The 26,858-nt window shown below is 36.8% G+C and overlaps 2 protein-coding genes and 2 long non-coding RNA genes across 5 annotated transcripts in view; 3 read left to right on the forward strand and 1 right to left on the reverse strand.

Annotated features, from left to right (window-relative positions):
* Window positions 1-26,858, reverse strand: part of LOC115622413 — a 42,775-nt gene that overhangs the window by 13,322 nt on the left and 2,595 nt on the right. The window contains exon 2 of the mRNA XM_030516347.1: window positions 18,829-19,427. Within this exon, the coding sequence (XP_030372207.1) occupies window positions 18,829-19,108 (280 nt within the window). The 5' untranslated portion in view covers window positions 19,109-19,427. The remainder of the gene's footprint in view (window positions 1-18,828; window positions 19,428-26,858) is intronic.
* On the forward strand, window positions 14,112-14,729 carry LOC115622416. Its single transcript, XR_003995343.1, has 2 exons — window positions 14,112-14,152; window positions 14,203-14,729. It is a non-coding gene; the product is annotated as an uncharacterized LOC115622416 (long non-coding RNA).
* On the forward strand, window positions 15,270-16,268 carry LOC115622415. The gene is made up of 3 exons (XR_003995342.1): window positions 15,270-15,325; window positions 15,406-15,645; window positions 15,701-16,268. It is a non-coding gene; the product is annotated as an uncharacterized LOC115622415 (long non-coding RNA).
* LOC115622414 (guanine nucleotide-binding protein subunit beta-like protein) lies at window positions 24,792-26,106 on the forward strand. Of its 2 annotated transcripts, none has more exons than XM_030516348.1 (2): window positions 24,792-24,923; window positions 24,978-26,106. In XM_030516348.1, exon 2 carries the CDS (start codon window positions 24,990-24,992, stop codon window positions 25,947-25,949), a length of 960 nt encoding a protein of 319 aa, XP_030372208.1. In that variant the 5' UTR covers window positions 24,792-24,923; window positions 24,978-24,989; the 3' UTR covers window positions 25,950-26,106. The 2 variants fall into 2 exon arrangements, with proteins under 2 accessions (XP_030372208.1, XP_030372209.1); XM_030516349.1 differs by having other exon boundaries at window positions 24,876-24,893; window positions 24,965-26,106.

Here is a 26,858-nt window from a genome sequence, read left to right on the forward strand (position 1 = left end):
GACAACCGCTGCTCGCATCCGCATCATAACTTGCGTTAAGTCGCGTGGCATAAACTAGTTGTGGGGGCTACTTAGAGCCACACACACACATATATATACACAGACACCCACGCACATTTCACCCCACTCTAGCGCACTGGCAGAGCCAGCAAAATGATAATGGCCATCATAGGGATTTACATGCGCCTTTTAGCTGAGGCAGTATGCCCAAGGATGTCCGAGTAGGATGTTGGATGGAGAGCACTGTGGCGCGGCTGCTGGGCATTTTGTAACTTAATGTTTCCGGCAGTGTCTCAGCTCGGTACAGTGGTTTCCCATTAGAAAAATAAATGAAAAATTCCGCATTTAAATTACTTTATAATCCAGAATCTAACACGCTCAAGTTTATTAGACTATGGTGTATCTCTAATGTGTTGACTATAAAATAATAATGTTTAAAAAAGGAGAACTTGAACAAATATTTGAAGAAATATATAGTTAATACAATTTTGATTCTGAATCATGTTCATATAATATTTCGCTTAAATTACTTTTTATTCTCGAAATGGCCTTAAAATTATATTTAATGTATAATATCTTCATTCTTAATCCATCCAGAATATCATTCCAAAACTTGATTTGGATACACGCAGAAAGAATTCCTTTTGCAATACAAGTATATATCGCTCAGATTATTTTTATTCGCAAAATGTCCTTAAAATGGTATTTAATGTATAATTCATTCTTAGTCCATGCAGAATATCATTCCAAAACTTGAAAGAATTCATTATCCCACATCAAAATATTATCACCTTCAATAGGACATGGTGGATATCGTTAATACTTATTACATTCCTTTATTTATATTACAAAATGAAATGGTTTTTTCGCTTAAATTTCTGATGCGTGTAATCCCTTTTTGATTACTGTACTGAACACATAAACATATCGGAAATGTACTCTGAATGTTTAAATATTAAATTTGGTTCATCATATGAATATTGGAATAAAACGAAAATTAGTCCAAATGAGGAAATTAAATAAGCAGTTCCGACATTATAATTTTGCTATAATTACGCACATTCGCAAGCAATGTGCCCCGTTCGTGGCAAAGGCCGCAACGGGCCATCGGAAGCATTCGTTCGCTTTTAATGCGTTTACTTAAACTAAAATGGCACTGCAACCAAGGCGAACCCTTCCGCTTGACATCCCAGATCTATCCCTAAGTGGGCGTTGCGGCTGCGGACACATCCCATCCGATGTCTCATAACAAATGGGCATTGGCGTTGATTTCTATGTTCGGTATTTACTCGCACGCCATCTTGAGCAAATGAAGCTGTAAAAAGAAATACCAGCACCATCGCACTTACAACGCCGTATTTGCGAAGCAGTCCTTGGCGCCTTCGCCATCTTTGCTCCTGCTGTTGCTGTTGCCCGCATGGGTCGGCTTGCTCTTTACCTTTGCGTAGTTTGACTTTGGAAAATTATGTTTACCTTGCCCGAGCGTTCGTTTACATTTGCGCTTAGCGTCTTATTTTGTTGGCAACCCTACTCCCTATTCGTATTTACAGATTTTCACTGGCTTTTACTGCAGCTCCAGTTTTTCCACCCTTCGTGAGCAACCCATGCGTCAGCCGTAAAGACATTTGTGTGCCTTTCTAGTAGCTTCATCCTTACACTGCTGGACAGCTTGTGCAACTGTTGGAACTTCACCCCCTCTTTGTAGAGGAAAGAGGAAAAATTAGTTGTCAGCAACTTTCCTACCAATTGCGATTTACGATGTGCTTCCATGCTTTTGCTTGGCTGACTTTCTCATAGCAGGTATACAGGTAGCATTCTGCATATTTAAAGATATAAACTCGTAAGTGCCAGGGCAGGCCACAGAGCTTATTCGCTGATGAGCATTTATTACAAGTCGAGTCTTCGTCTGCCTGATTACATATGTAAAGGGGATACGAAATAGTCAAAGAATTTATATATGTCGAAGACACAAAAGTCAATTTTTTAAAATAAACCACAGTAATTGTGATTTAAAATTTAACCGCACAACATAAAGGCAGAACAATGAAATCTTGATAATAATCCAGCTTAGTGGATACTGCTTTCCCAGTTTGCTGAACTTAGCTCTTAAACTTTATGAGATCTGCGCTTTTATACAGACAGGCAGAATAATAAATAGACATTTCCAACTATAGCTAAAAACTGTGCATTCCTATATGAAATGATTAAGGCCTCCTTTCTCAAACATAACATTGTTAGACAATTGAAAACTTGGCTGAATGGTTGGAGTTTAACTTTTCAAAAACTGTTTGGAAAAGGAACGAGAACCCTTTATACATAGAAATCACAAAGCTAACACAATCCTTTTTAATTTCGCATCCCGTACGGAAACAATTCAAAATGTTTGGACGAGTGTGGCTTTCTGGTGGCAAACAACATTTTCCAGGTGTCGGACAATCAATGGATTGTCTTCTTCCGACGGGCACAATGGCACTCGCCCACACGTAGCATAAGTTACCGGCACCCAGAAACAATGAAATGTAAATGTAATGCAAATATTTTAAACTAATTTTCAGTGATTATGCAAAGCCGCAAATAAATCTGCAGGAATGGAATAAAATTCATGGCATGGCACTCGACCGAGGCCAAAGCCATAGCCAAAGCCAAAACCAAAACCAAAACCAGACCTGAACCAACCTCCGAGCGAAGTCCAATCTAGGCGCAACCCACTTGCTCCGGACAGAAGCAGCAGCAGTAGCACTACAACAATAACAATAACAACAATGTAACCGCAACAGAACTAAGCGGGCAAGCAACCGAGCAACCAGCTTATTGCGTGACCATCCCTCTCGACTAGCTAAGGATTGGGAGTGGGAGTGGGAGTGGGAGTGGAGGAGGCAATGGAGCATATTAAGAAACTTTAACTTAAAATCCACTCTGCTTGCGCTCCTGCCAGGAGTGTATCTGCATGTATGGGTGTGTATATTTGTTGGTGTGTAGACAACAAAATAATTTCGTTGGCTCGTTTGTCAAACTAAATGAAGGAATTTGAGCAATTTAAGCACCAGAGGTTAAACAATGAATTGCGTTCATTCAAGTATTGAGACGCGTCCACCACATACACTCAGAAAAATCATAATGATCCTAACTTACAGAATCCTAAGAGGGTGCCAGCAAATAAGTAATAACATGTCCGTAAGTCAAAGAATTAAGCTACAAAATTAATGAATTTTAATTTAGTATGTTTTAAATTCAGTTGTACTTCAATTAAAATCAATAAGGAAAGGTCATAAAAACAAATAATTTGTACATTAATTTATTCAATTTGACAAGGACATATATACTTGTATGTGACGAATAAAATCTTCAATTATAACTATATATAATACATATATATAACTATATATATATAATATATATATACCTATATACTAATAAAGAACTTTATACTACAATACAATATACTTTAGCTTCAACATCATTTTGGCTATCGATTTTTCAATGAAAAGGCCAGAAATTTGCATGCAAACTATTTGTGTGTGTGACAGGCAGTACTTCAAACAACAACAAAGTTGTCTGAAAATTACTTTTCAAATTCGAATTGTGAAGTACCACAAATTTGTGTGAAAATTCTTTGCGTACCTTAATATTCTTGGTCGGCATTTCTAGCCTGATGGAATATCGTAAATATAATTTAATTTAAAATGGGAGAATTGTGTAATTCACAACAGTATACATAAGTAGATGGATCTGTCTTTATGTATTGATCTAAATTTTTTAAATTTGATAAACTCGATAAACTTGTATTCAACTTAATATATATTTATATTTTGATGCCTTGAAGATGGAAGTGTAGAAAATGCCGCTTATGCCCCTGGGCTGGTCCTGGGTCGAGTCGAGTCAGGTCGGGTCGGTTCGGGTCGGTCCGGCGTCAAATCTCACACAGTTGACTAGACCGCACAACTGCTGCTGCCATCGCAACTGCAGCTGCTGTCGATGCCGAGCTCACACGCTTCATTAGCGCGCAGCAATTCGAAGATGTGGATGGCGACTTTGTGTGGCGCCTGGAGTGGTTCGGTGGACAATGTGGCTGTGCCACAGCTGGACTTTTGGTTTAATGAAATAATTGAAGTAAATGCTTTTGGTTGAATGGCTTGGCGCGTTCGTGTGTAGCGTCCACACAGGCATCGCCATCGCCATCGTCTTCGTCATCATCAACGTCGTTGCCATTCACATCATTGGCGGTTGCATAATGAGCCGTGGTGACACTTTGAGACACCGCCTGGGCCTAGGTCTGGACCTAGGCGATGTTATTCATCAGTGTACGTATTCCACGACGGCAATAGAAGCACATTAAAACGCTCCAACAAATGCCGTTGGCAGTTTGGCAAAGTAATTGCGAAATTCTTGCTTGGTGGGGGGTATTTAATTCCATTCATAACTATGTAATGGTTTTAAGCTGATTTTAGAATTATATAGTAGCTGAGCTGGTCAAAATAAAATGGATAATATTTCTCGCTGCAAGGTCATGAATGTCTGGTTAACTGCTTAAAGATGAAAACCTCATAATAATCAGCAGAATATGCATGGCTAAGTAAAAGATGAAAACTTAAACTGTGAAAGTATAATTACTAAATCGAAACAACTAATTTATTTAGACAAATATTAATTTTTTAACTATATTTTAATATTTAAGCAATTATTAAATTGTTGTACCTTATTTTTAATACGGAAGCTAAGTAGAACAATTCAAATTCTTTCACTTGACATTGCCTTAAACCTTTATATGTATTGTTAGCAAATATAGTATAGTATTTGCTACAAAGATGACAAAGAAAATGTTCCATTGTTATTATCTTTGTGTGTGTTTATTTATTTTTAATTCTTGAAACTGCAGCTTCTAAGAGTACTAAGAAATAAAACGCTATGTGTTACGTCAATATATACAAGTATGTATAAACATACATATACATACTATATTTATATATTATATTCTTTTCATCACTTTGAAAAGCATCAATATCGACGGCTTTTGTAAGGCACTTCAAAAAATGTTGCCAACTTTCAGATACGAGCATGAAGATGAATTTCAACAGACAAACATTTCAATGCGACCACTTCCCCAAACGGCAATCAGACGACGCAGCCAACGTGCAACTTAAACGCATCATTAAACTTTTGTCACTTTTCCGAGCGGGGAAAGCTTGAAAATAGTATGTATGTGTATGTGTATGTTTGGATGAATGTGTGTGAATGTTTGTGGGACCGGCATCCTCAAATAAAAGTCGACACTCGACTGCGCAACGAAAAAAGAAAAGTGCTAATAGCAAACCAAAAGAGGCAGAGAGAGAGAGAGAGAGAGGGAGAGGAGAGGAGAAAGGGATGGAAAAATTGCAAACTCCTGAAATTGGTTCGACTTGGCTATTACTTTCTCCTTTCTTTCTCATCTCTATTGTTGTTGTTGTTGTTGTTGCAATAATCAAGCAAATTGTCGCCTGTCAAAATGTTGAAGTAGTCAAAAGTGAAAAATTTGTTGGAGAGCAAACTTTTTGCGCGATGTCAGCCCATCACTTTGAAAATCTACTGCCATCAATTGGTTAAGAGGGAACCATATTTTGATGTTAGGCAGTTGAATGCATGCCATATATACTAGATGCTATAAACTCTTTATGAGTGAGTGGAAGAACATGAAAATGGTCGATATTTTCACTTCTTCTGAATGTATTTTCAGTATGAATATTATGCGTGAAAAACTCATCTACACATGTTATTTAATTAAAAAGCTTTACAAACTTCGATAGTTTCTAGGGGAAGATATAGAATCTTATTTGTGTCTTCCACTTTCGAAATATGCATTAGGAAATAAAGATTAGCACGAGGGAGAAAGCTGGGTGGGAATATATTTGCCACACATTTTTCGATCTCTGCAGCATTTTTGAACTCATTTTAGAGTTAAATATTCTAGCATGTGCTATTTTCCAACCTCATGTATAACAGCTGAACATATCCTGCGCTACAAAGGGATCATTTCTTTTAATGTGTGTAGTTTGCAGTGTTAGACTATTCCCCATTTGTGGGTCGAAATTTCGTTCACACTCAATGTAAATACATACATATACAAGTAGTACTTACATACAAGTATGTTTATATTGTGTCTTTAATGCAGGTAAATACTATTTATATTCAATTGATATTCTTCTTCTCAATTTATTTGTCAGTTAATTTTTTAACTTTGGGCTGCAGCTGTTAACGTCTGTGATGCCCGAAGTGCCCAGGGGTGTCATTTCAAATGTCATTTGCGCAATTAGCGCATTCTGTTTTTACATTTAACACTTTAGGCCAGAGTCTTCTTGTTTCCCAGTCCCGCTGATGGTTAATTTTATGTATGTATGCCAAGCGAAAAAGTTGGCAATTTTGCTAACTTTTATGCCCACAGCCGTTTCGTCTTCGTCTTGTCATAAAAGTATCTCGTTCCCACTCTCGTTGGCTGTGATTGACATCGGGCGCTGGCGAAATATTTTGAGCCAAAAGTTTTTCGGGAAGTGGAGAGGCAATGTAAAGTCAGTCAGAATGCTGCTTCCGTCTCCCGACGTTGTTGAAACTTTGACAGCTGCGACTGCTTCAGACAGCCATAAAATTGATGAAGTGCACACCATAATTACAGTGTAAAGTACATTCTTTCCAAGTTTTGCCCAAAGTTACTTATAAGGACAAACTGAAGTTAGATGGGAGAGAAAATTTATTGTCGGGCAAATAATAATAGATGTGCCAGATCGATCTGAATGCTTTTGCCTAGCTCGGATTTGTACGAGTAATTAAATACTGAGCATGGGATTTGGGGAGAGTATTTAAGAATTAGGATGCCGAAAATATCATTAATTTATTGCTTAAAGGAGCAAGCTTCAGGACGATTTTAATCGGGTTTTTTTCAAATACTTTATAAATATAAATACTTTATAAATATAAATACTTTATAAATACTTTAATAAATATTGTTAAAACATGCCTTTTTTGTTTAATGTTGGCTTTGTTGGCTTTCTTTACAGATAAGAAACCTTTGGAAAGTACGCTTTAAACTCTGGTTTACTTTTAACATAAATGTTCGAAAAAGGACTCTTTCTAGCACAAATTACAGAGCATGAACATTAATTTGGTTTCGTCAGATATTTCATTATTAAAGTCAGAGTATCAAGATTACTTCTACACCCTAAAATATCAAGTTATCTATAATGGTCCTCAATTTTGTTCGTAAATGCGCTAAATCGCTTAAGGCAACGAATTATGATTAATTTATTTATATAGTATAATTTGCTTTTCTTCAAGGATTCTTGCAAATTCTGTAATTGTTCTTGCAGCGCAAAAAAAAGAATAAAAAAATGGAAAAACAAAGGGAAAACTTTGCGCATACTTTTGCCTCCAAGTTCAGCTTTACCGTTAGTTTATTTCGCTTTGTTAGCATCGTTGTTGTTATTGTTGTTTGCTTAATATGCCGTTGTTGTGTACGTTTTTGTAGTTATACATATATACACTTTTTTCTCTCTGAGCCATCTTGAGGCACAGGCCCAGCTGTTGGGCAGATAATTTTGCTGCTTTGTTTAGGAAGCGCGCGAATTTCTTTCATTTTGGCCGCTTCTGCTGGAACGCCCAAGAGGAGCACGCACACAACAACTATCGCGCACACACCCCTACACAAAAACACAAACACCCACTTCCTCAACAAAAAGCCGAGCCGAGTTACATGAAAGGGGTTTGGGCTTAAGACTTGGGCTTTGTGTAAAATAGAACAGCATTTGCAATGTATTTGATTACAAAAGGGATTCACGTGCTTTAGCGTAGGCACAATGGATATATAATACTCATTTTATACTTGTTTCCCATCCTGCTACTATTTTTTTACAGCAGATTAATTCGCCTACACGCGTGTTTTAAAAATGTTCCGAATCATAAAAAAAAGAAGAAATTTTAATATTTAGATAAAATATCAGGTGTTTAAAACAATGAAACAACCTGAAATATTTACCGAATATTTTGCTTCTTCTTCTAAGATTTAACTTATCTCATTTCGGCAGGTCTTGTATTAACCATATTGTTGGATAGTATACTTAAAGAGGATTTCGTTCTATATATGTTCAGTTATTAATCTCATAAATACTCTGAAACTAATCATACTATAAGCTTTTATTATTTTAAAGCCTAGAAGCTTTATATTCAGCCAAGACAAGCACTGTAAAATTCAGCTACGTACAAAATTCGTAATTAGTTTTGAAATACCAGAAAATGCACAACAAAAATCATAGCAATTAGCTAAGAATAGAAAACAAAAAGTGAGCTTTATAATTGAGATTTACAATCAACAAATACTTTTTATGATAGTTTGTTTCTAGCTAATTATTGTTATGATTTTCGCAATAAACAAAAATATACTCTGCTTCTAAGGGGCTAAAAACGAATATATGTGTGAGTATAGGAACTATAGTCGTCAATCGGTATAGGCAATTATCCTAACCAGGATCGTATATCCACAATATTTACACATCTTGGGATACGTGCCGATAGTGTAAATTTATAATTAAATATATATATTTAATATATATTGTATGTATTATATATTAACGTGCTAGATGGGTAGTGTATACACATAAGAGTAGAATACAAGTGTGTCTAGCATTCGTAGCTTTTTTCTCTATGGGGCGGCATGCAACAAATTTGGCAAAATATTTAATTTTGCATGCAACGCACAGCGCATTTCAAATCAGGGAGTGGAGGCGCAAAGCCATTGCAAATAATAACAGATTACGGTTTAAGTATCTATTTCCATGAGCAAACAATATCTAGCGCACGCTGAAACCCCACCACCCCCATCAGTGTCCCATTCACAACAATGCGAACTTAAACCGGAAATATTGATAAATGATCCATTCGTGCGCAATTTTACCAATTCATTGTTGGGCTTTCTATTGCTGCTTTTAATGGGTCGCGGGCTGATGGGGTAAGGGGTGGCAATGGTACAGATAATATGGAAACAGAAATCGAAAAAACAACACAGTCCCATGGATGCTGTATGAAATGAGGCGATAATAGAATCGCACCAATGTTCGATTACAATTACTAGTTGGCAAGTGACACTCAGAATAGTTCAATGAACTGGTTTCGACATTAAAGTATATAGCCGGGGTCTTACATTAAAATTTATTCTCTAAAGTAAACTACTGCTGGATAAATCTATAAATGAATCAGAAGTCAATTTCATAATCTCTACTTCCTTCCTCAGCATTCACAAATACTGCAACTATTTATAAAATGTTGTTTAATATTTTATCATAGGAGAAATTTTATAAGGACTTAATCAAGTTAGAATAAATAAATAAATAAATAAATAGAATAAATAAATATTACAGCTTTTTTATCCGATCTCTTATTTGTATCATTTGCTATAATGAAAAATAAACATTTTGGGCTCTTAACATATTTATATTTAAACATTTTTGATAAACAAAATTACAATAGTACTTTTAAAAATTTATTGACTATACGTTTCTCTTTCATAATGCCCAGAAGATCCATTTTAGTGTAACTGGTTCTTTATATTTTAGGAAGTACTTTTAAGCTGCTTGTTATTCCTAATATAAGCGGCATATGAAGAAATGAAAAATGCACTTAAATAAATTCTAGTTCATTATTTGGAACGCAATCGTACAGCACCATTATGTTAAAACCTATGGAACCCAATTTGCCACCCTTGGGAACATTCTCTTCATCTATGGCCTCCTGTCTGTTTAGCGAAAATTGTTAGCTACAAATGGAATTTATTATGCGCATTCGCTGGTTGATTTCTGTTATTGTTTGCCTTAGCTGTTTCGCGTCGATTCTACAGCTATTTATATCCAATAAACATTTATCTTAGCATTCAACTGTGTGTGCTGATGCTCCTATTAATAGCAAATACGGGACAAAAACAACCAAATAGTGTGTCTTCTTGCCAACTTTCCAAACATGCTGCCCATTTTTCCTTCATGGACATTAAAACAATAGATCACCTAATATTCATAAGAAATGCTAGCCTCACGCACAAACAACATTTCACATATGGCTGTGAATTATATGAGAGTGTGTTGCAGTTGAATGAACCGGATAACGGTTTTGCACAGGACATTTTACTTAACGGTAGATACAATCTGGCCAAGGGTTGAGATACACAGAGGCAACCCAAGCTTATGCGAATCTTATACCTTATACCATAGGCTATATATAAAAAATATACAGTAAAGACTACTACCCGTAGAGAAAAGAATACAGTCATAAATACCTATTAACATTTTAAAATCAGTTTGTGTAGACCGTTTTGTTTGAAAGTTCTTATTTTAAGAAATGTAAGCCTTTTTATATTATATGTTTAATTGACTTGAATTAAGGTCAAGAAACTTATTCTAAACTTTTAAGTGCAAAATCATATATATTCAAACTTCATTCCTATATAAGCTATAGTTTGAATTAAGGATCGTATTTTAAAAACATAAAATAAATTCGTCTGTTTTTAACTTAATCGTATACATATGTCAGGTTTTGTAATTGTATGCATATCTTTCGTTTATTACAGACACAGTTATTAATATTAATTCAGCCAAATACATATGAACTTAAATAAAAAATAACTCCAATCGCGCACAAGTCTGCCCTTTTCCACTACCCAAATGTAGCTCTCCCACATATTTTATTTTACAAGGCAAACTAACTTAAGTGAAATACTTAAAATATACATTCAAAATAATGCTTTTATTGCTCACATTTACAAAAATAGTTTCTAATGTATCCTTTCATTGAAAATATATTTCATACAACACAATAAGATAGCTCCTGTTTAATTTCCACAATGATAATTGCAGCCTTTGGAATTCTAAAAGAGGATTGCAACAAATTCAAATTTAACCTCCTTTAAAAGCTCAGAGTAACAAATAAACACAAATTTATCTGCAGTGGTATGAGAAGCGAAAATCCCATATAACCAACAATTGAGGCAGTCAACCGCTCTGTAGGTATGTGGTGTTTTAAATCTAATTTCGTATGCGGATGTTTTCTTTTTATGAAATTTAAATTTATTGCCCTCGCTAAGCTGCTTCTGCACTGCATTTTGTCGAGACATCCCAAGGATTTTGGATGACTACTGCCCTTTTCATATTGGGCTCACCGACACAACATTTTATTGTATTTTAAATGTGCCGCATTGGAAAGAGTCGCAAAAAACAACCTTATATACATATGAATACATACACGTACGCATTTGTATGTGCCACATAAAGTGGCAGAATTTCATGCGACATTCTGGCTCGTCTATAGTTGTTTTTCACTCCTTCATTTATTGGCATCAGCCATTAGAAAATTGTGAACGGTGGAGAAAGTCTGGCTGAATTCCAAATGATTTATGATTTCTCCTACTAGAATAGAATTTAATGTCTTACAAAGAAGGCCAATTGTAGGTAATTAACAATCAATTTGTTTATGATTATTTTCATTATTAAAAACAAGTAAAAAAGCTAAAGTCGGGTGTCCCGACTTTGAAATACTCTGTACATATGTTTACAATAATTATAGAAAATAAAAAAAAAATAAATAAAAAAAAAATTGGATCGATTTTACCTCTCTCGGTATTCGAACTCACGTAAAGGGTGTATAATTGCACATTTACATAGCAATTGCGTCTGTGTGAGTGTATGTATGCCTATGCGCATCAATTCGTGTCTGTGTAAGCATTTTCGCAGTCAACCAAACAGCAACATCAACAACAGCCGCGGGCAGCGCTTGAGCAGCGCTGCAGCAGCAAATATATTTATGGCTATAACTTCTTGGTAAATCGGTCTATCATAGTGAAACTTGGCATACGGACACATAATTACTAACTGGGGGTATTTGCAAAATTTGCGTTCGAAATTCCAAGAATTACGGGAGTTAGAGAAAATCGCATTTGCATTGGAGAGGGGGGAGGGAGGGAAATTCCAAAATATACATTTTCTGCGTATTCACACAAGACATCTTGGACTAAAATTTGGTGTTCCTAGGTCTTATAGTCTCCGAGATATAGGCGATTATACGAATGGAAAATCGGGAAAACCCCCATAGGGGGGAAGTGGGGGGAAAATCAAAAAAATAAAACAAACTCGTATAGAATACACACATAACGCATCTTCGTGCAAAATTTGGTGTCTCTATCTCTTATAGTCTCTGAGATCCAGGTGTTCATACGGACGAACAGACGGACAGACAGACAGACAGGGCTAGATCGACTCGTCTCGTCATGCTGATCAAGAATATATATACTTTGTGGGGTCTGCCACGCCTCCTTCTGCCTGTTACATTTTTCAGCTCCCGCAAACCTAATATACTCTTGTACATTTCATGTACAGAGTATAATAAAATTTAATTCTGGTATTGTAATGTTATTTTCTTAATGGTACCAAAACTGTTTTAATCATCCATTAATGATGTTAAAATACCTGTCTATTTATCCCAACATAATACAAATATTTTCATTTATTACATCCTAAAACACTGCTTCATTCTTCACTTAAAAAGACATATTTTGCTTTTGCTAGAATAGATTGATAAACTTATTAAGTAACATCTAAAAAATCTAACAAATTTTAGCAAAAAACTTTATATAATAGAAACTCTTTATCCAAAATTTGAAATATCTTTGTTTACATTATATTGTACGTAGGTATATCAGAAATCGAAGACTTCGTAGGTAACTATTCTTATAAGTTGCAGACAATAACGAAATTAGTCTCTACGCAAAAACACTGATCAATAAAGCAGAACAACCAAATATTTATGAATTGAATTGAATTCACATCAATCAATGATGATGATTGATGAAATCTTATAGCAGATTTTGGCCCTTCTACCAACTACTTGTTATCCAAAACTCTTCCAAATAATAGACTAACCCTATACCCTATTTAATCACTACAATCTGTTCCATTTGAGACAGTATCAATCCTAAAAATTATTTTAATTGGTAGCTGTTGTAAACTAAGGTTGTTTTCAGCTAAGCTGTTTTTTCTTTCAAAAACCTAAGGAAATACATCATTATCACATTCAACGGCACTCGCAGCTGTAAGCTGTATATTAAGGCCAGAGAGTGTACTTCACAGACGAACTAACCGACTATTCCTGTGGGATCGTATAAGCTTTGCCGACTGCCAAGGAACGCCAACGACTTGTGCGAGTCATCATAAGTTACGCTAATCAAGTTGAGCATACACATTAGCCGAGCAGAGCAGAGCAGAGCAAAGAAGGCAGCCGGATGGAGCAGAGACCGCCAGACCGGGAAACCGAACGGTGGAAAACCGGAGTCGCGTGGAGCGCCGAGTGTTCGAGACAGGAAATGACAATTCAAATTACAGACAGAAGGCCCAAAAGCGAATCAGTCGTGCGAGGGGCGGTAATGAAAGGCGTGGCTGGGATGGTCCGCAGCTCGCATTGCCAGTTAACATGAAATTAATTATGAAACTTTTCTGCAGAATTTTGTTGAACGAGTTGAAAAGCCTTCAACCCCGCAGCTCTTGTTACTGCCTGTCATGGAAGCCACTCTTATTCCACAGTATATTTTTATTCCTATGTACATACGTATGTATATATGTATGATTCCCTAATACTTGGCAGGAGTACTTAGAAAATTTTCGTCTAAAAAGAGTACTAACATAATTTATTCTTACTCCCTCTTTGTTTTTTAATAGATAGTTTCCACCCTCATACCTACATATATGAGCATCAGAAATATAGTTTAACTAATTAATTAATGACTTTCTTCCATCAGTTAACAGAACAATTTAAATTATGAGACGAAAATGTCCAAAAATAAAATTGGAATCAGAATACTATTTGAAGTGGCAATAGATCCAGGAGATCCTCGGAATTTCAAAATAATTAAATAAAATTGCCAATGTAGTGGAATTCGTTTTTTAATTTATTAACTTCGAACCACTCCTACACAAAGCAGATATAATATATAGGTCTGATTTGTGGAGCAAGCAGAGCTAAATTGCGGAACCTCATGTAAGACACGCCTGTTTTACTTTTCAAATTAAAATATCGCACAGTCTGTACGTTGTCTTTAGACCTTAAAATGTCGCTGACGTTCTGCGTTCTATTTTTTCTGATCGTCCAGTGTGCTAAGGTAAGTTCGAATCCAAACTATCACAAAACATTAACAAAGTTTACTCTCAGTTAGATGAATCTGAGAGCCAGGATATAAGGACAGCATTGGAAGATGTCATGTTAAACGCAGAAAGCGAAGATCAGCGTTATGATGAACCAATGTTAAGGAGAGAACCCCAGAATACAATTCAAAGAGCCCCCAAACAGCAGAAAATAATAAGCATATTATCCAAATGCAGACGAAGTAAGGTTACGATGAGTACCTATATAGCTACAGACCTTGTGCCAGCTGTCCCAACATTTCTGTATTGTATCAAAAATGTCTACATAACAGGCACACCACCTCCATCTATAACAAAGGATGGTGATACTGCCCTAACGTTTGCCGAAAAGTTCACTGCAGCAATAAAAGGTTCCGTAAAGACTCTTTTAAAATTGCTAGATACATGTTTTGGAATAGAAGGGGTCAAAAACTGTGCATCTAAAATGTATAAAGCTTTTCAAAAACTAGAAGGACTAAGCGCTGCTGTCGATAAACATTGTGATTAGCTTTTTTTAAAGTACTAATAAAAATATATTTGTTTGATTTTAGAATACTTTAAGACTAATGTGGCAGACTAAAAGAACTAGTAATGGGTCTGAGTATATCTATGTCAGCCACAGTGTCTATATCATTCACAAAATTCCGAGTTTCAGAAAAACGTTTAAATATTTTTATTAAGATTCCCATACTTGAAGGGATTTCCATTACATTCTACTTAATGCAAAATAATTACAAGCTTCTTGACAATTTAATCCACCTTTAAACTCCAATTGAACTGTCTAAATAATTTTTATGCTACTTTTTAATCAGTTAAACATTTAGCTGTTTTGGAACACGTCATAAGCAAAAATCAAATAAATTTTCAACGGGCATCTAACCATTAACAATCACCGAACATCTAAATTAATAGGAACGCAGGCTACGCTACACAACTGTTCTGAAAAGTCTGAAGAATGTCAAAAATATGAGACTTTATGGAATATCTATTTATTTATTATGTCGACAATTCCATAACCATATTTACAACTATTAGTCACGGTTGATTCACGATTCGCTTTGTTATATTGAAAATATTCGCAGTTGCAAGTGATATTCAACATGCTTCTGAAGTTTGGTTTAATATTTTCGCTTCTGATTAACTCTGTTGTCGTAAGTTCCTAAAGGTTTTTTTTCTTTTTTCCATTCGTTCAAGTGAAATGATTATTTTGAAAATTTTTTCTGGCCGACAGTCGAAGATATCGCAAGACTTGAACGAAGCTTCTGAGACTCGAACAAGAGAGATTGCTAAAGGATTAAGGGAAAAAAGGATATTCGAGGCCATTGGTGCAGCTCTGAGGGAAAAAGGTAAATTGGCGAAAGGAATACTAAATTCTGTAGTAGGAGGAGTAGCAGAATATGCAGCAGCTCCTATTACGAAAGATTTAACGAAGAAGCAAGATTCCATTATTAGTGACAATATAGATAAACTGGTGAGCATATTTTCCAATTGCACGATGTCACAAGTTACATTGACTACGCATGTAGCTAAAGAAGTTGTGCCAGCTACGCCCTCGTTTCTACAATGTGTTAGGCAAGTATATAAGGCACGCGCACCACCCGCAGCCTTAAACAAAATAGCTGGATCTGCTAAGGAATTTGGGTATGCATTTATTTCCGCTGTAAAGGGCAATAACAGCAAACTACTTAATATGTTAAAGGATGTACTTGCGATCCCCCAGGTTCATAATTGTGCAAATGTCATGCACAAAGCTTATAAAAAATCTGCTTCACTGCAGGAAAAAGTAGATGAAGAATGCAAATAGGTTGTTTGATGGTAACAACAACTCGTAATACTAAACACTGTCGACTTGGAAAACGAATTGTTCCCAATTGACAACAACTAAAAGGCAACATTGTAATAAATTCAAATTGTTTCGAAGCTAAGAGCAATCGCTGATATATTGGGTATGACTTAACTGTTAACTTATTTTATTTAATTTGATCAGTTTCATGGATTTCAATAAAAATGTAAAAACAAACAACTGAAAACCAACATGGCGAACCATAAGAGCTGCTTTATAATAAAATAAATGCTTAATTCTTGCTAATCGCACTCACAAATTGTGTTTGGCAGGGTTGTCCATCAAACAAGATTTATATTTCAAATTAAATAAATTGTAACATCGCTTTCATCGGTAGGTTTTTATCTCATTAAGAGATTTTCGGATCCAAAAGTACACACCAAATGGCAGATGCATTAAGTGAGCTTGCTGGGCAGAGAACGACTGTGGTCATGAGTGTGACCGCAGCAAACAACATCGGCGGCTGACTCAGCGTCGTAGTCGCTGCCGGAAATGAGTAAAAACGACTTCCGAGTAGCACAAATTGAGGCTCGAATAGGTATTAAAATTTTTGACGCCCAACTGTGGGACATCGCTGCAGTTGGGTGAGCATGCCTTACTGCCAGTGTTGGTGGCACGGGTGCCAACAGCACGTCGGCGAGAAAGCAGCGGCATTTGCAGTGTAGCGGAAACACGCCCAAAAAAGTATGCAACAAACTTTTTCTGCAAGCCTCCGACAAGCAAAGTTTCAGCAGCTTAAAATTGTTGTTGTTGTTGTTGTTGTTGCTGCTGATGCTGATGTTGCCGCTGCACCCGCCACCACTTGTTTGCTGGCATGTAAGTTGTTTTAACTCAAATTTTAATTATGATTTAATGTCAAAATACGGAAATAATTTGCGGCAACAACTTTCATCTGTCGTCGCTCGCATATTTTTATTTCATGTGGCAGCAATTGCTTTTCTGTTTACGTTTCGGCTATGTTTGCAAAAAAATGTCTGTGTATAGAGAATGGAGAGTTTTATGTAAGTTAATTACTTTGAAAATCAAAGCAGTTGTCTTTACTCTTTTTCTAAAGTGTTAGTGTGCACTGTCAAAGACAAAATATTTGCATTACATTTATTTTTAGAATAACGAAATAAAATCTATTATGATTATCTATGTAGGAATATTTTTTCGATACATTTTCATGATGTAGTTTTTAAATTTCAGTTAACAATTATTGAGCATATAGACTTATATGACTATAAAAGCGAAATGTAAAATTTAATTAAATGGAAGCTGTAAGTTTTGACGGAAATAAAATTTAAAATAATCTATTTACTGTTCAAAAACAATTTGTTTCATTTATTTAAATATTTTTAAAAGTCAAGGAAAAGAATCAACACGTTTCCCATTTCTACTTTTATTAAAAAGTGAGAGCGCCGTTTCAAGGATAATGAAAATGATAATGAGGCGTTTGTTTATACTTGTATGAAGCAGATGACAAAAACTCTGGCACTCTGTCTGTGCACATACATAGCACATACTATATATAGCAAGCTGTTTATGTATGCAGTTGCTATCGCCTCGTAAAAGTGTATTTATTTGTTATTGGCAAACAGAACAAAATATTTCTCACAAAAGCAATATGTAAAATGTGAATGAAAAGCCACAAAAAAAATATTGGACACACATGTCTAAACGTACAACACATATGTTTGTCTGTCAGTGTGCCTTGTTCGTGTTTTGGCCATTTTGCTTGTTATGTGCTTTGGCTACATTTTCGTGCACTTTTATTACATTTCCTACAAAACATTTTATTGTCAAGCAGAAGATGAACAAAATCCCCATAAAAACTGAAGTGTCTAAATATATTTACATTTCGTAGTGGTCCTTGAGGCGGGAACAGTTGAGGGGAAGCATAAATGGTAATGTTTGTTAAATTGTTGTCGTAGCCCATTTTTATTTGTCGATGATTAATTTACATTTTCCACTTAAAGCTTAAATCGCCCAGACTGGCCATCAGTGAATCAATGCGTGAATAAAGATTTTAACAGAAGAACTTATATTGACTTACTTCTGATTGACTATATTTCCAAGATAAAGAAGTACATCGGATCAATAAATACAGGAGACGAATAGCACATCACGCTGTCTAAATAGGTAGAGGTTTTCAAGAAACCCAAGACTTTTTGTCCACATAAATGAGCTCTATATAACACATATAATTAATTTAAAATTCAATAGGAATAAAAAATGCCATTTGAGTCTTCCATATAAAGTTTAACTTTTGGAGACATTTCATATAGAATATTATGCGGATAAGGATTTCTAGCAAATAAATAAATTCTACCTGATGATATACTTACACCCCACAGATTGAGTGAAAAATGAGAAACAAATCTTGAATATTTTGTTGAAGAGTGGATATAAAATAGTAGTAATTTTTGATAAACTATATACTATATACAAATGCCATTCTTAAACCCTCGTAGGAGTAAGATATGCTGCAAATACATATCGACAAATTGATTTAGAGCAGATATGTAATAAGTTTTGGTTGCCTTTCCTACTTCTTTACATCTTCTGCTCAATATAAAAAACTTTGCTAAGTATTTAGAAATTATGTTTTCATAATTTTTATGCGGAAAAAATGCCGGCTATTTTACGAGTATGACGGTAACTTCATCCCCTCACATAATGTTCTCTCATCCTTCCACATGTTGCTTTATTTTCTAGTGGAAGTTAAGCGGTCCGCACACAAGCGCAAATCCAATATATACATACTTGAACATGAATTGGTTACAAGCAATAGGGAACTACCCTCCCGAATATTGGCCAAAATGTACTTACAATGTTTGCTCTTCTCGGCTGCCACTTGGCGTTGTGGTGCTTGGGCCAAAATGGCAAAAAGCATCAGCAGCACTAGAAGCCATTTGGGAGTGGCGGCCAGGCTGCGTTCCGATACGCGCGCCTTTTGTTTCTTCATATTGTAGATGCTGTTGTTGGTGTTGTTTGTTATGCTAAAGCCATCAGCATTAGCGCGCCCATCATCATCAGCGGCATCACTGGGAGCAACAACATGGGCGGACTCTGGCGGCCCGGGCCCACATGATGTTGGCATCAGCAGCATTTTCGCTTTTGTGGCTCTATTTTCGAAATTTGTGCCAACGTTATAGATGTTAATGTTCTTATTGTTGTTGCATCAAAAGTTTGTTGTTGGTTGTTGATTTTAGTTTTGCTTTTGTCGCACTCGTCGGCTTTGTTCTTTCACTTTGGCATGCTTTATTTGTGCTCGCGAATGTCATTGTATTGCAATTAAAAGCTTTCATTTATGAATTTTCCTACAACGCCCACACGGCGTATACGCAATGGGCATTGCAATAATGCTTGACAATTTCAGTAGTTGCATAGGAAAAGTTTAGTTTTAGTTTCTGGTACTTTCGTTCAATCTGCAAATGAGAAAAAACAATTTGTTATATATATAAACACATTACCTCATACTTAATACTTAGAGCTTACTTATTTAATTTAATATATTGTAAGCTATTGATGTCGCTTAGAGCTGCTACATATTTATTTTAAATGTAACTTAATACAGAAGGGGACATTCCGAAATTTCCTAATGAATTTCCCATATTTTGGAACTGCATGGTATTGTTATCTTATTAGGTTGGATAGCACCAATTTAATTTTGGCCAAGACTAAGCTGAGATTTTATGAAATTATGTGTTTCAATCGATAACCCCATGTTGACCATGCCACTCTCATATGCAAATGCGAGGGGAAATTAAACTTAGTTAGTGTCCTTCTTGGCCGCGCTTTACATTTATGCCAGAGAAAATATCACATATGCAAATCGAGAAATCAATGCATAAATTTATCGAGTCCGCTTCAGAACAGCGGGAATGGTGAACGAGACAGGGACATGGGTGCAGTTAAGACTACATTTACAAAAAGACATATTACGTATACGCAATGCAGCACTTTATCATAGAAGTGCAGCCCGAACCCGAGCCCGAGCCCGAGCACAAGCCGCTGCCGGATTCGAAGCTGGAGCCGGAGTCAGGGCCGGATTCCACACGGTCATGAATACATTGCCATTATGCAGTTATGCATATGTGAGTGTCTGCATCTGCAGTTGCTCCGTTCGTGTGAGTGTGCGTATGTGGGTGCGTGTTAAAAAATAATGAGCATCAACTGCACAGCTTGGCAATAAGAATCTAGCCGTTGATTTTAAAGTGCTGCCGGGCGCAGCTGGGACTGCGAATGGTATTGGGAGTTGAAAGTGGTGCTGGGACTTGGGGTTGGGCTTAGGATTGGTTTGGCGCGGTGGGTCGTCATCCACGTTTGTTATTTAGTGGCGTTCCGACTGTGTCAGCAACAGGACTTGGGCGCCCACAGGAAGCCAGGCACAGCGGGCAGCGGCAGCAATCGCTGCTCCTTTGTGCGCTCAAAGTTTATCACATTAGAAATCAGCGGCAGCAACCAACGAGGCACAATATGAAGGCAAAACTCATGGGCGGTTGCCCGGCTGCCTGCCATGATTTTTTCATTCTTTTTCACTTCGAATAAAGCAGAAATAATAATGAGAAGCCAGGAGCAGTAGCGATGGTGGTGATGGTGGTGATGGTGGCAACAACGCTGAAGAGGGAACTGAAGATTACGTTCATGGGGCAGAGTATAGTAAAGAAAAAAAAACACATCGCACTTATTTTGTTGTGCTTTATTTTACGCTGCCTCTGCCGCTTTCTTGCACCAGTCTCAGAGCTCAGTCTTTGAAATGTTGGCCCGGCTACTTGTGTGCCCGTGTGTGCGTATGTATGTATGTGTATATCTGTGTGTCACATGCACGCGAACTGTTTGTTATCCTTCGAGCGTTCCAATTTCTACTTTAATTAAATTTTATTATAGTTTCGCTCATCTTTGTGCTTCGTTTTGACTGTGTTTCTTACCACAGCCGTTGGGCTCAGCTTCTGGCCCCTAATGCAGAGTGCTTTTATTTTACTTTAGCAGTCATCCGCTCCAGGGCACTTTTCACATAAGTCTCCTGCCATAACGTCCTCGGCCTGTTGGCTTAGTCAGTCGTCTTTAATGCTTGATAAGAACCATTTCACTTCTTTATGCTTACTGTGATAATGTTAATTGAATAAAGACACAATTCTCGGCTAAACGAAAGCACCACCTATTCGGACAGTATAATAACGTAATACAGAAGACTGAATAAATTTCTTTTTCTTAAATAAGTCAATTATGATATTAAAATGTATGTACAATATTCCAACAATATTCTTTTTGTATTGATTGATTTATGACTGTTAATTTTAAAGGAAAAATCTTCAAACTCAAATCGCGAATAGTCTCTGTTGATGATATAAAAAATTTGGAAGGCTAGTAGGCTAGGCTTAAGATTAAATAATATTTTACTAGCCCCTGAAAGGGTAACCTCTTGTATAAAAATTTAAAACAAGTTGTTCTTTGAAACGACTCTAAAATATTAATGAAATACCCCATAGTAATATGAAAGTAAGTACAGGCAATTAAATAAGTAATCACCTGTCCGCAAATTTTTCATCGGAAGATTTGTGCCTAAAAGGATTTTAAAATTATTTGTTTAGTTTGCCTTTTTACCAGAATGTATGTAGTTATTTAAAGGAGTGCCCATTTTGGTATTGTTGTTGACATCACCATGGTAACCACCACAGCTAATGGTCGGGACTAAACACCAATATTTCCCGTGGAAAGCATTCACAAAAATTCGTTGTTTAACTTTTTTAGGAATATTTTATTTCGGGTTTTTTTTTTTTTTAATTGCAGCAAAAATAATTAGTTTTATGTTTTAATTGCCAACGAAGGCCATTTAGAAAATTAAAAAAAATGCAAAAGGTTTGACGGTCAACCTTTAATGCGTTTTCATGAATGTGAAAGGGTGGAGTAAGGGGAGAGGAAATGAGAGAGGCAGTTTCTGTAATTTACCAAGCCCCCCAGTCCGTAGAAGCATAAAATGTAATTGTGGTATTAGCCTTACACACAAACATATACCAACGTACATATGTAGTGCTACATCATTTGTTAGAGCAGGATGGCATGTCAGTTCGTGTCTAAGCTGGTCCCGTTAGTATAGTGTGTGTGGCATGATAAACGAGCAAGGGAAGCCGCATAAATTTCGCAGGCATATCAACAAACAGCCCAAAAGTAAAAACAGTAACTACAATAACAATAGCGACATCGCAGCAAAACAACAAAAGCCGCTTTAACCAACGAATGAAGTAGTAGCAACACTAACAAAAACAACTGGTAAGTGCATAAAATAAAAAGAAGATGTACGAAATAGGCAGCATGAAAAAGTGAATAAAAAAAAAAACAATACGCGGCACACAATTAATGGCCCCTGTAGGGTTTCACGGAAATCGCTTTGTAGCTTCAGTGTGTACGTATGTATAGTATGTGTGTGTATATGTGCGTGAGTGTGTAACCATTTGTATGTGGTTTTGCTTTTGTTCTCTGTTATTGTTTCACTTTGGCTGTCGCTTTTATTAATGCACTTATGTACATACAAGTATATGTACGCAGGATTGTTTTTGAATATCTTGTTTTTAGCTTTCACCACTATATAGTAAAAATGGACTGCCAACAAATGCAAACGGTACTTTTTCCTGTTTGTCTCCCCTTCCCAGGCCACAAATAACAATAAATAAGCAACATCATTTCATAAGCCCCCAAAAGTATGCTTCGATTTTTGTACTTTAATAACTTAAAGGCTGGTTTTAAGGATTTTGACTTTATTTAACACATCTAGCCAATTTTAAAACATTTAATTTTTTCAGGAAACCAATGCTGGAAAACTTGTACCGATATTTATGCAATTTTGTATTCAGTTTTTAGAAATAAATAGAGCCAAACAGGGTATTACAACATAACTTTTTTCAATGGTCATGTTTTCGTACTTTTATATCTTTCATTAGAAAGCATTTTCTACTTATTTTTCATTTGATTATCCTTGGCTACCATTGTTACAAAGACCATTTTTTAAATTTAATAATAGCGTTTTAACATTCTTGTCCATACAAAAAGGCTCGGTGCGAAGTTTTAATCTGATTCCAATAAAACTGAGGAGGAGTAGTGATTGATACTGCGATTTGGATTCGCTTATAATGCTGGTCTTACTTATATATACTGGTAGAATAGAAAAGAATACTAATGATTGACTTTTAAAATTTCCGAACATAAGCTCCTTAGAATAGCCTGTAACCCAAGTAAAGGTTCACACTCTTCATATATCTGTTTAAAGCTGAACAAATATGTTTCATATATAAACTGAGAAAGCTAAAAGTATCTCTTACCAATTTTAATTGTTTGCCTAAAAAATCTTTAGAGACATGCTTTGTAATATATACCAGTACAAATTCCAATTCCAAATCCTGAGAACAATGACAGCACTAAATCATACCTTCTTTTGTTTTTGGTCTCAAGCGCACATAGATACACACATACATATCAATATATTTGTCAAAGTAAGTGTGTGTGTGTGTGTGAATGTGTGTATGAACTGCAAGCTGTTATGGACAAAAGAAATTACGTTATAACGGCAGAATTTTTTACTCGTATGTTGGCAACACTTTGCCGACAGCCCCAACAACGCACAATCGACGCGCCGGCGAATGGACTTTACTCAGCCGCCGTCTCGATTTCCGCACGACTACCCTACTACCATTCTGGGCCATTGTGGCCGTCTGTGCCTTCAATCGCTAGTCGCCCCTGTCTGACAGTCTTGCGTCTGCAGTAGCAGCAGTAGCGTGTCTATTAGTCTACTGAATGAGTCTGTCTGCTATAAGCAACAACAGCAACAATGATGGTGTCAGTGTTGGCCACCTACGTGTCACTCGCGCCATTCTGCATGTGTCTGCTCGGACCCGAACTGGTACTTGTGAGTGTGCGAATGCGAATGCGTGTGTCAGTCTGTGTTTCATTGCCGAATGAGTAATTTTTTCAGGCCAGCCAAAAAGCCGCACGGTATTGTTTTGTTGCTTTTTTTTGCCACCTCTTTCATGGTGAACGACTTTCCCCGTTTTCTTTTTTTTTTGCTGTTCCTGCCACAAGTTAATGTGTGAGTGTGTACATTTTTTTTACCAATTTTATACCGGTCTGTTTCTTTTCTTTACTTCTTGTTGTACACCCACGACTTCGTGCTTCATGTCGTTGCCATTCGTTGGTGTTGGTGGTGCCCCTGCGGCAACATTACAGAATTTACGCCCACAAGAAACCGTTAAATTACCGAATAGCAAGCGAAAAAAGCAAGCCATTATTTTAGAGCATTTCAACGCCTTTAAATATTGATATAAATTGATTGTGAAAGGTAATATTTTTCACCTGCCCTCTTCCTTTAACAGCTATTACTTATTTATCTATTTTCCTATGTTTAACTTTGTTCCGGACATGGCTCATTTTCCCAGTTTCTACTTCTATTATTATCCTGAACTGCGAAAGAGTTCTGAGCCATTGCATGGCCATAAAATATCTACAAGACAAATTAATTTCAAAGGCGCAAGTTATTTTAGTGGAAAAATTATAGTTCAGATTATGATTATGTATCAGATTTTAATGTTTTTTTTTTTCAATTGGTGGCGGACAATGAATTAATTATGGGATAACATTGTCAATGTAAAATGGAAGGACTTTTAAAGGATGTTGTTATTTACAGCGGTGAATATGTGTTTCATTTTTATTTTAATTATTTTTTTTTATTTTGTCTTTTTTAAAATTCAATTTAAATTAAGATTGCCTTGCGTTTGCAGTCAACGATCACAATGTACAGATAAGGGTCTATCATTGCTCCGTTGAATAACATTTAAATTTTATAAAATATAGTTAAAATATCTTAAATTCCTTGAATAAGCAAATAATAATCTTAGAATCTAGTAAGCCATTGTTTTTTGTGTGAATCGTAGGTATGAAGTAATTGATGTTTTAAAAATTGTTCACTTTTAAGTTCAATCATATAGAGCTTCATCAACATGCCAGAGGTCATTCAATTAGCTGGTGTACTTGCCGGACACAGCGGTTGGGTTACACAAGTGGCGCCGCATCCACGTGATCCCGAAATATTGGTCTCAGCATCGCGTGACAAGACCATCATTGTTTGGCGCTTGACACGCGATTGTCAGAGCAACTACGGCTACCCACTGAAGCGTCACTATGGACACTCACATTTTATCAGCGACGTGGTTCTCTCATCGGATGGAAACTATGCGTTGTCCGGCTCTTGGGATCATACCTTGCGCTTGTGGGACCTCACTGCCAGTGTAACTACACACCGCTTTGAGGGTCACACCAAGGATGTGCTTTCAGTAGCCTTCTCGCCGGACAATAGGCAGATTGTGTCCGGATCGCGTGATCGCACGATCAAACTGTGGAATACCTTGGCCGACTGCAAGTACACCATTCGCGAGGAGTGTCACAGCGATTGGGTGTCCTGCGTACGGTTCTCGCCAAAGCAAGCAAATCCACTTATTGTCTCGTGCGGCTGGGATCGCACGGTTAAGGTGTGGAACCTGACCAACTGCAAGTTGCGTAACAATCATCATGGTCATACTGGCTATCTTACCACGGTAGCTGTCTCTCCCGACGGCTCGCTCTGCACGTCAGGCGGCAAAGATGCCAAGGTTCTCTTCTGGGACCTCAGCGATGGTCGCAACTTGTATCCCCTGAACCATCACGATGTTGTCAATGCAATGGCCTTCTCCCCCAGTCGCTACTGGCTCTGCGTCGCATGTGCCTCCACCATTACTGTATGGGATTTGGCTTCCAAGAAGGCTGTGTTCGAATTGTGGCTGGACGATGTGACGCCCACCACAAAGGGAGATCAGCCACACTGTTTGTCGCTGGCATGGTCCAGTGATGGCCAAACTCTCTATGCTGGCTACTCAGACAATATGGTTCGGGTCTGGCAGGTTTTATCTGGCGCTACCGCTTAGTAAAACAAACTCTGGCCATCTAGTCGCACACATAAGGTGCATTGTAAAATGAAAAATATTTTGATATCTACATATAAGCTGATTTGTTTATTCTATGTTATAAAACACTCAAACACTTTTCTTTAACGATGCAAATATCTTCTTATTTTTAAACATATTTTAACACGACATCATTTGAGGCATAAAGAATAGTAATGGGAATAATTCATCAAATATTTTGGGAATTTTTACGCGAAAGCTATTTGTTTTATAAATTTCTTCATATACAAAATACAAGTACATACTCGTATGTATGTATTCTAACCTCAGATAGCCGTTCGAATTATTCTGTCTGCTGTGCCATTTGTGATTTGTTTTCTTTTTTTGTGCAAATACGCAGCTCAAAAGCAACTTTTTCCATAATTCTCATGCCACTTTTGACACTCGCCTCGCTCAGCGCCAATATTGCAAATCATGAGATTCAACTGCGATAGGATTGGCTGGCAAAATGCGAAGAAATAGAAAAAACGACAAGGTTGCGCTTGTTGACTAGAGAGCGTAACGAGTGGCAACTGCCAAACAAGCTGCCAAAGCGGCAATACCCCAAGCTAGGGACGACCACGATAAGGGGAATCAAAAGGGAAAAACATGCACAAAAATCAGTTCTTTCTTTGATTTCCTCCCGGCTCCCGTTCTCGTCATCGAAGACGATAAGCATCGCCAGATTAACAGCCAGACAAGCAGACGCGAATGCGAACCCAATTGGGAATGGCAGGCCTGAGAACAAGGAACCGCAATCACATTTATTTATTTTTGTATGTTAAGCATTTGGCAGTTTTTTCATTTCGGCGTTGATAGCATTTCATTGGTGTCCACTGCAGCATTCGCATATCAGCAAATAATTTGACAGACGCACAAATGTGGAAATGG

Source organism: Scaptodrosophila lebanonensis, unplaced genomic scaffold (genome assembly GCF_003285725.1).
Source record: "Scaptodrosophila lebanonensis strain 11010-0011.00,11010-0021.00 unplaced genomic scaffold, SlebRS2 tig00000043-arrow-pilon, whole genome shotgun sequence".
Taxonomy (NCBI): domain Eukaryota; kingdom Metazoa; phylum Arthropoda; class Insecta; order Diptera; family Drosophilidae; genus Scaptodrosophila; species Scaptodrosophila lebanonensis.

Excerpts from the sequence above, each read along its gene's own strand:
- LOC115622414 (XM_030516348.1), top strand. The coding sequence starts at position 24,990 with ATGCCAGAGGTCATTCAATTAGCTGGTGTACTTGCCGGACACAGCGGT.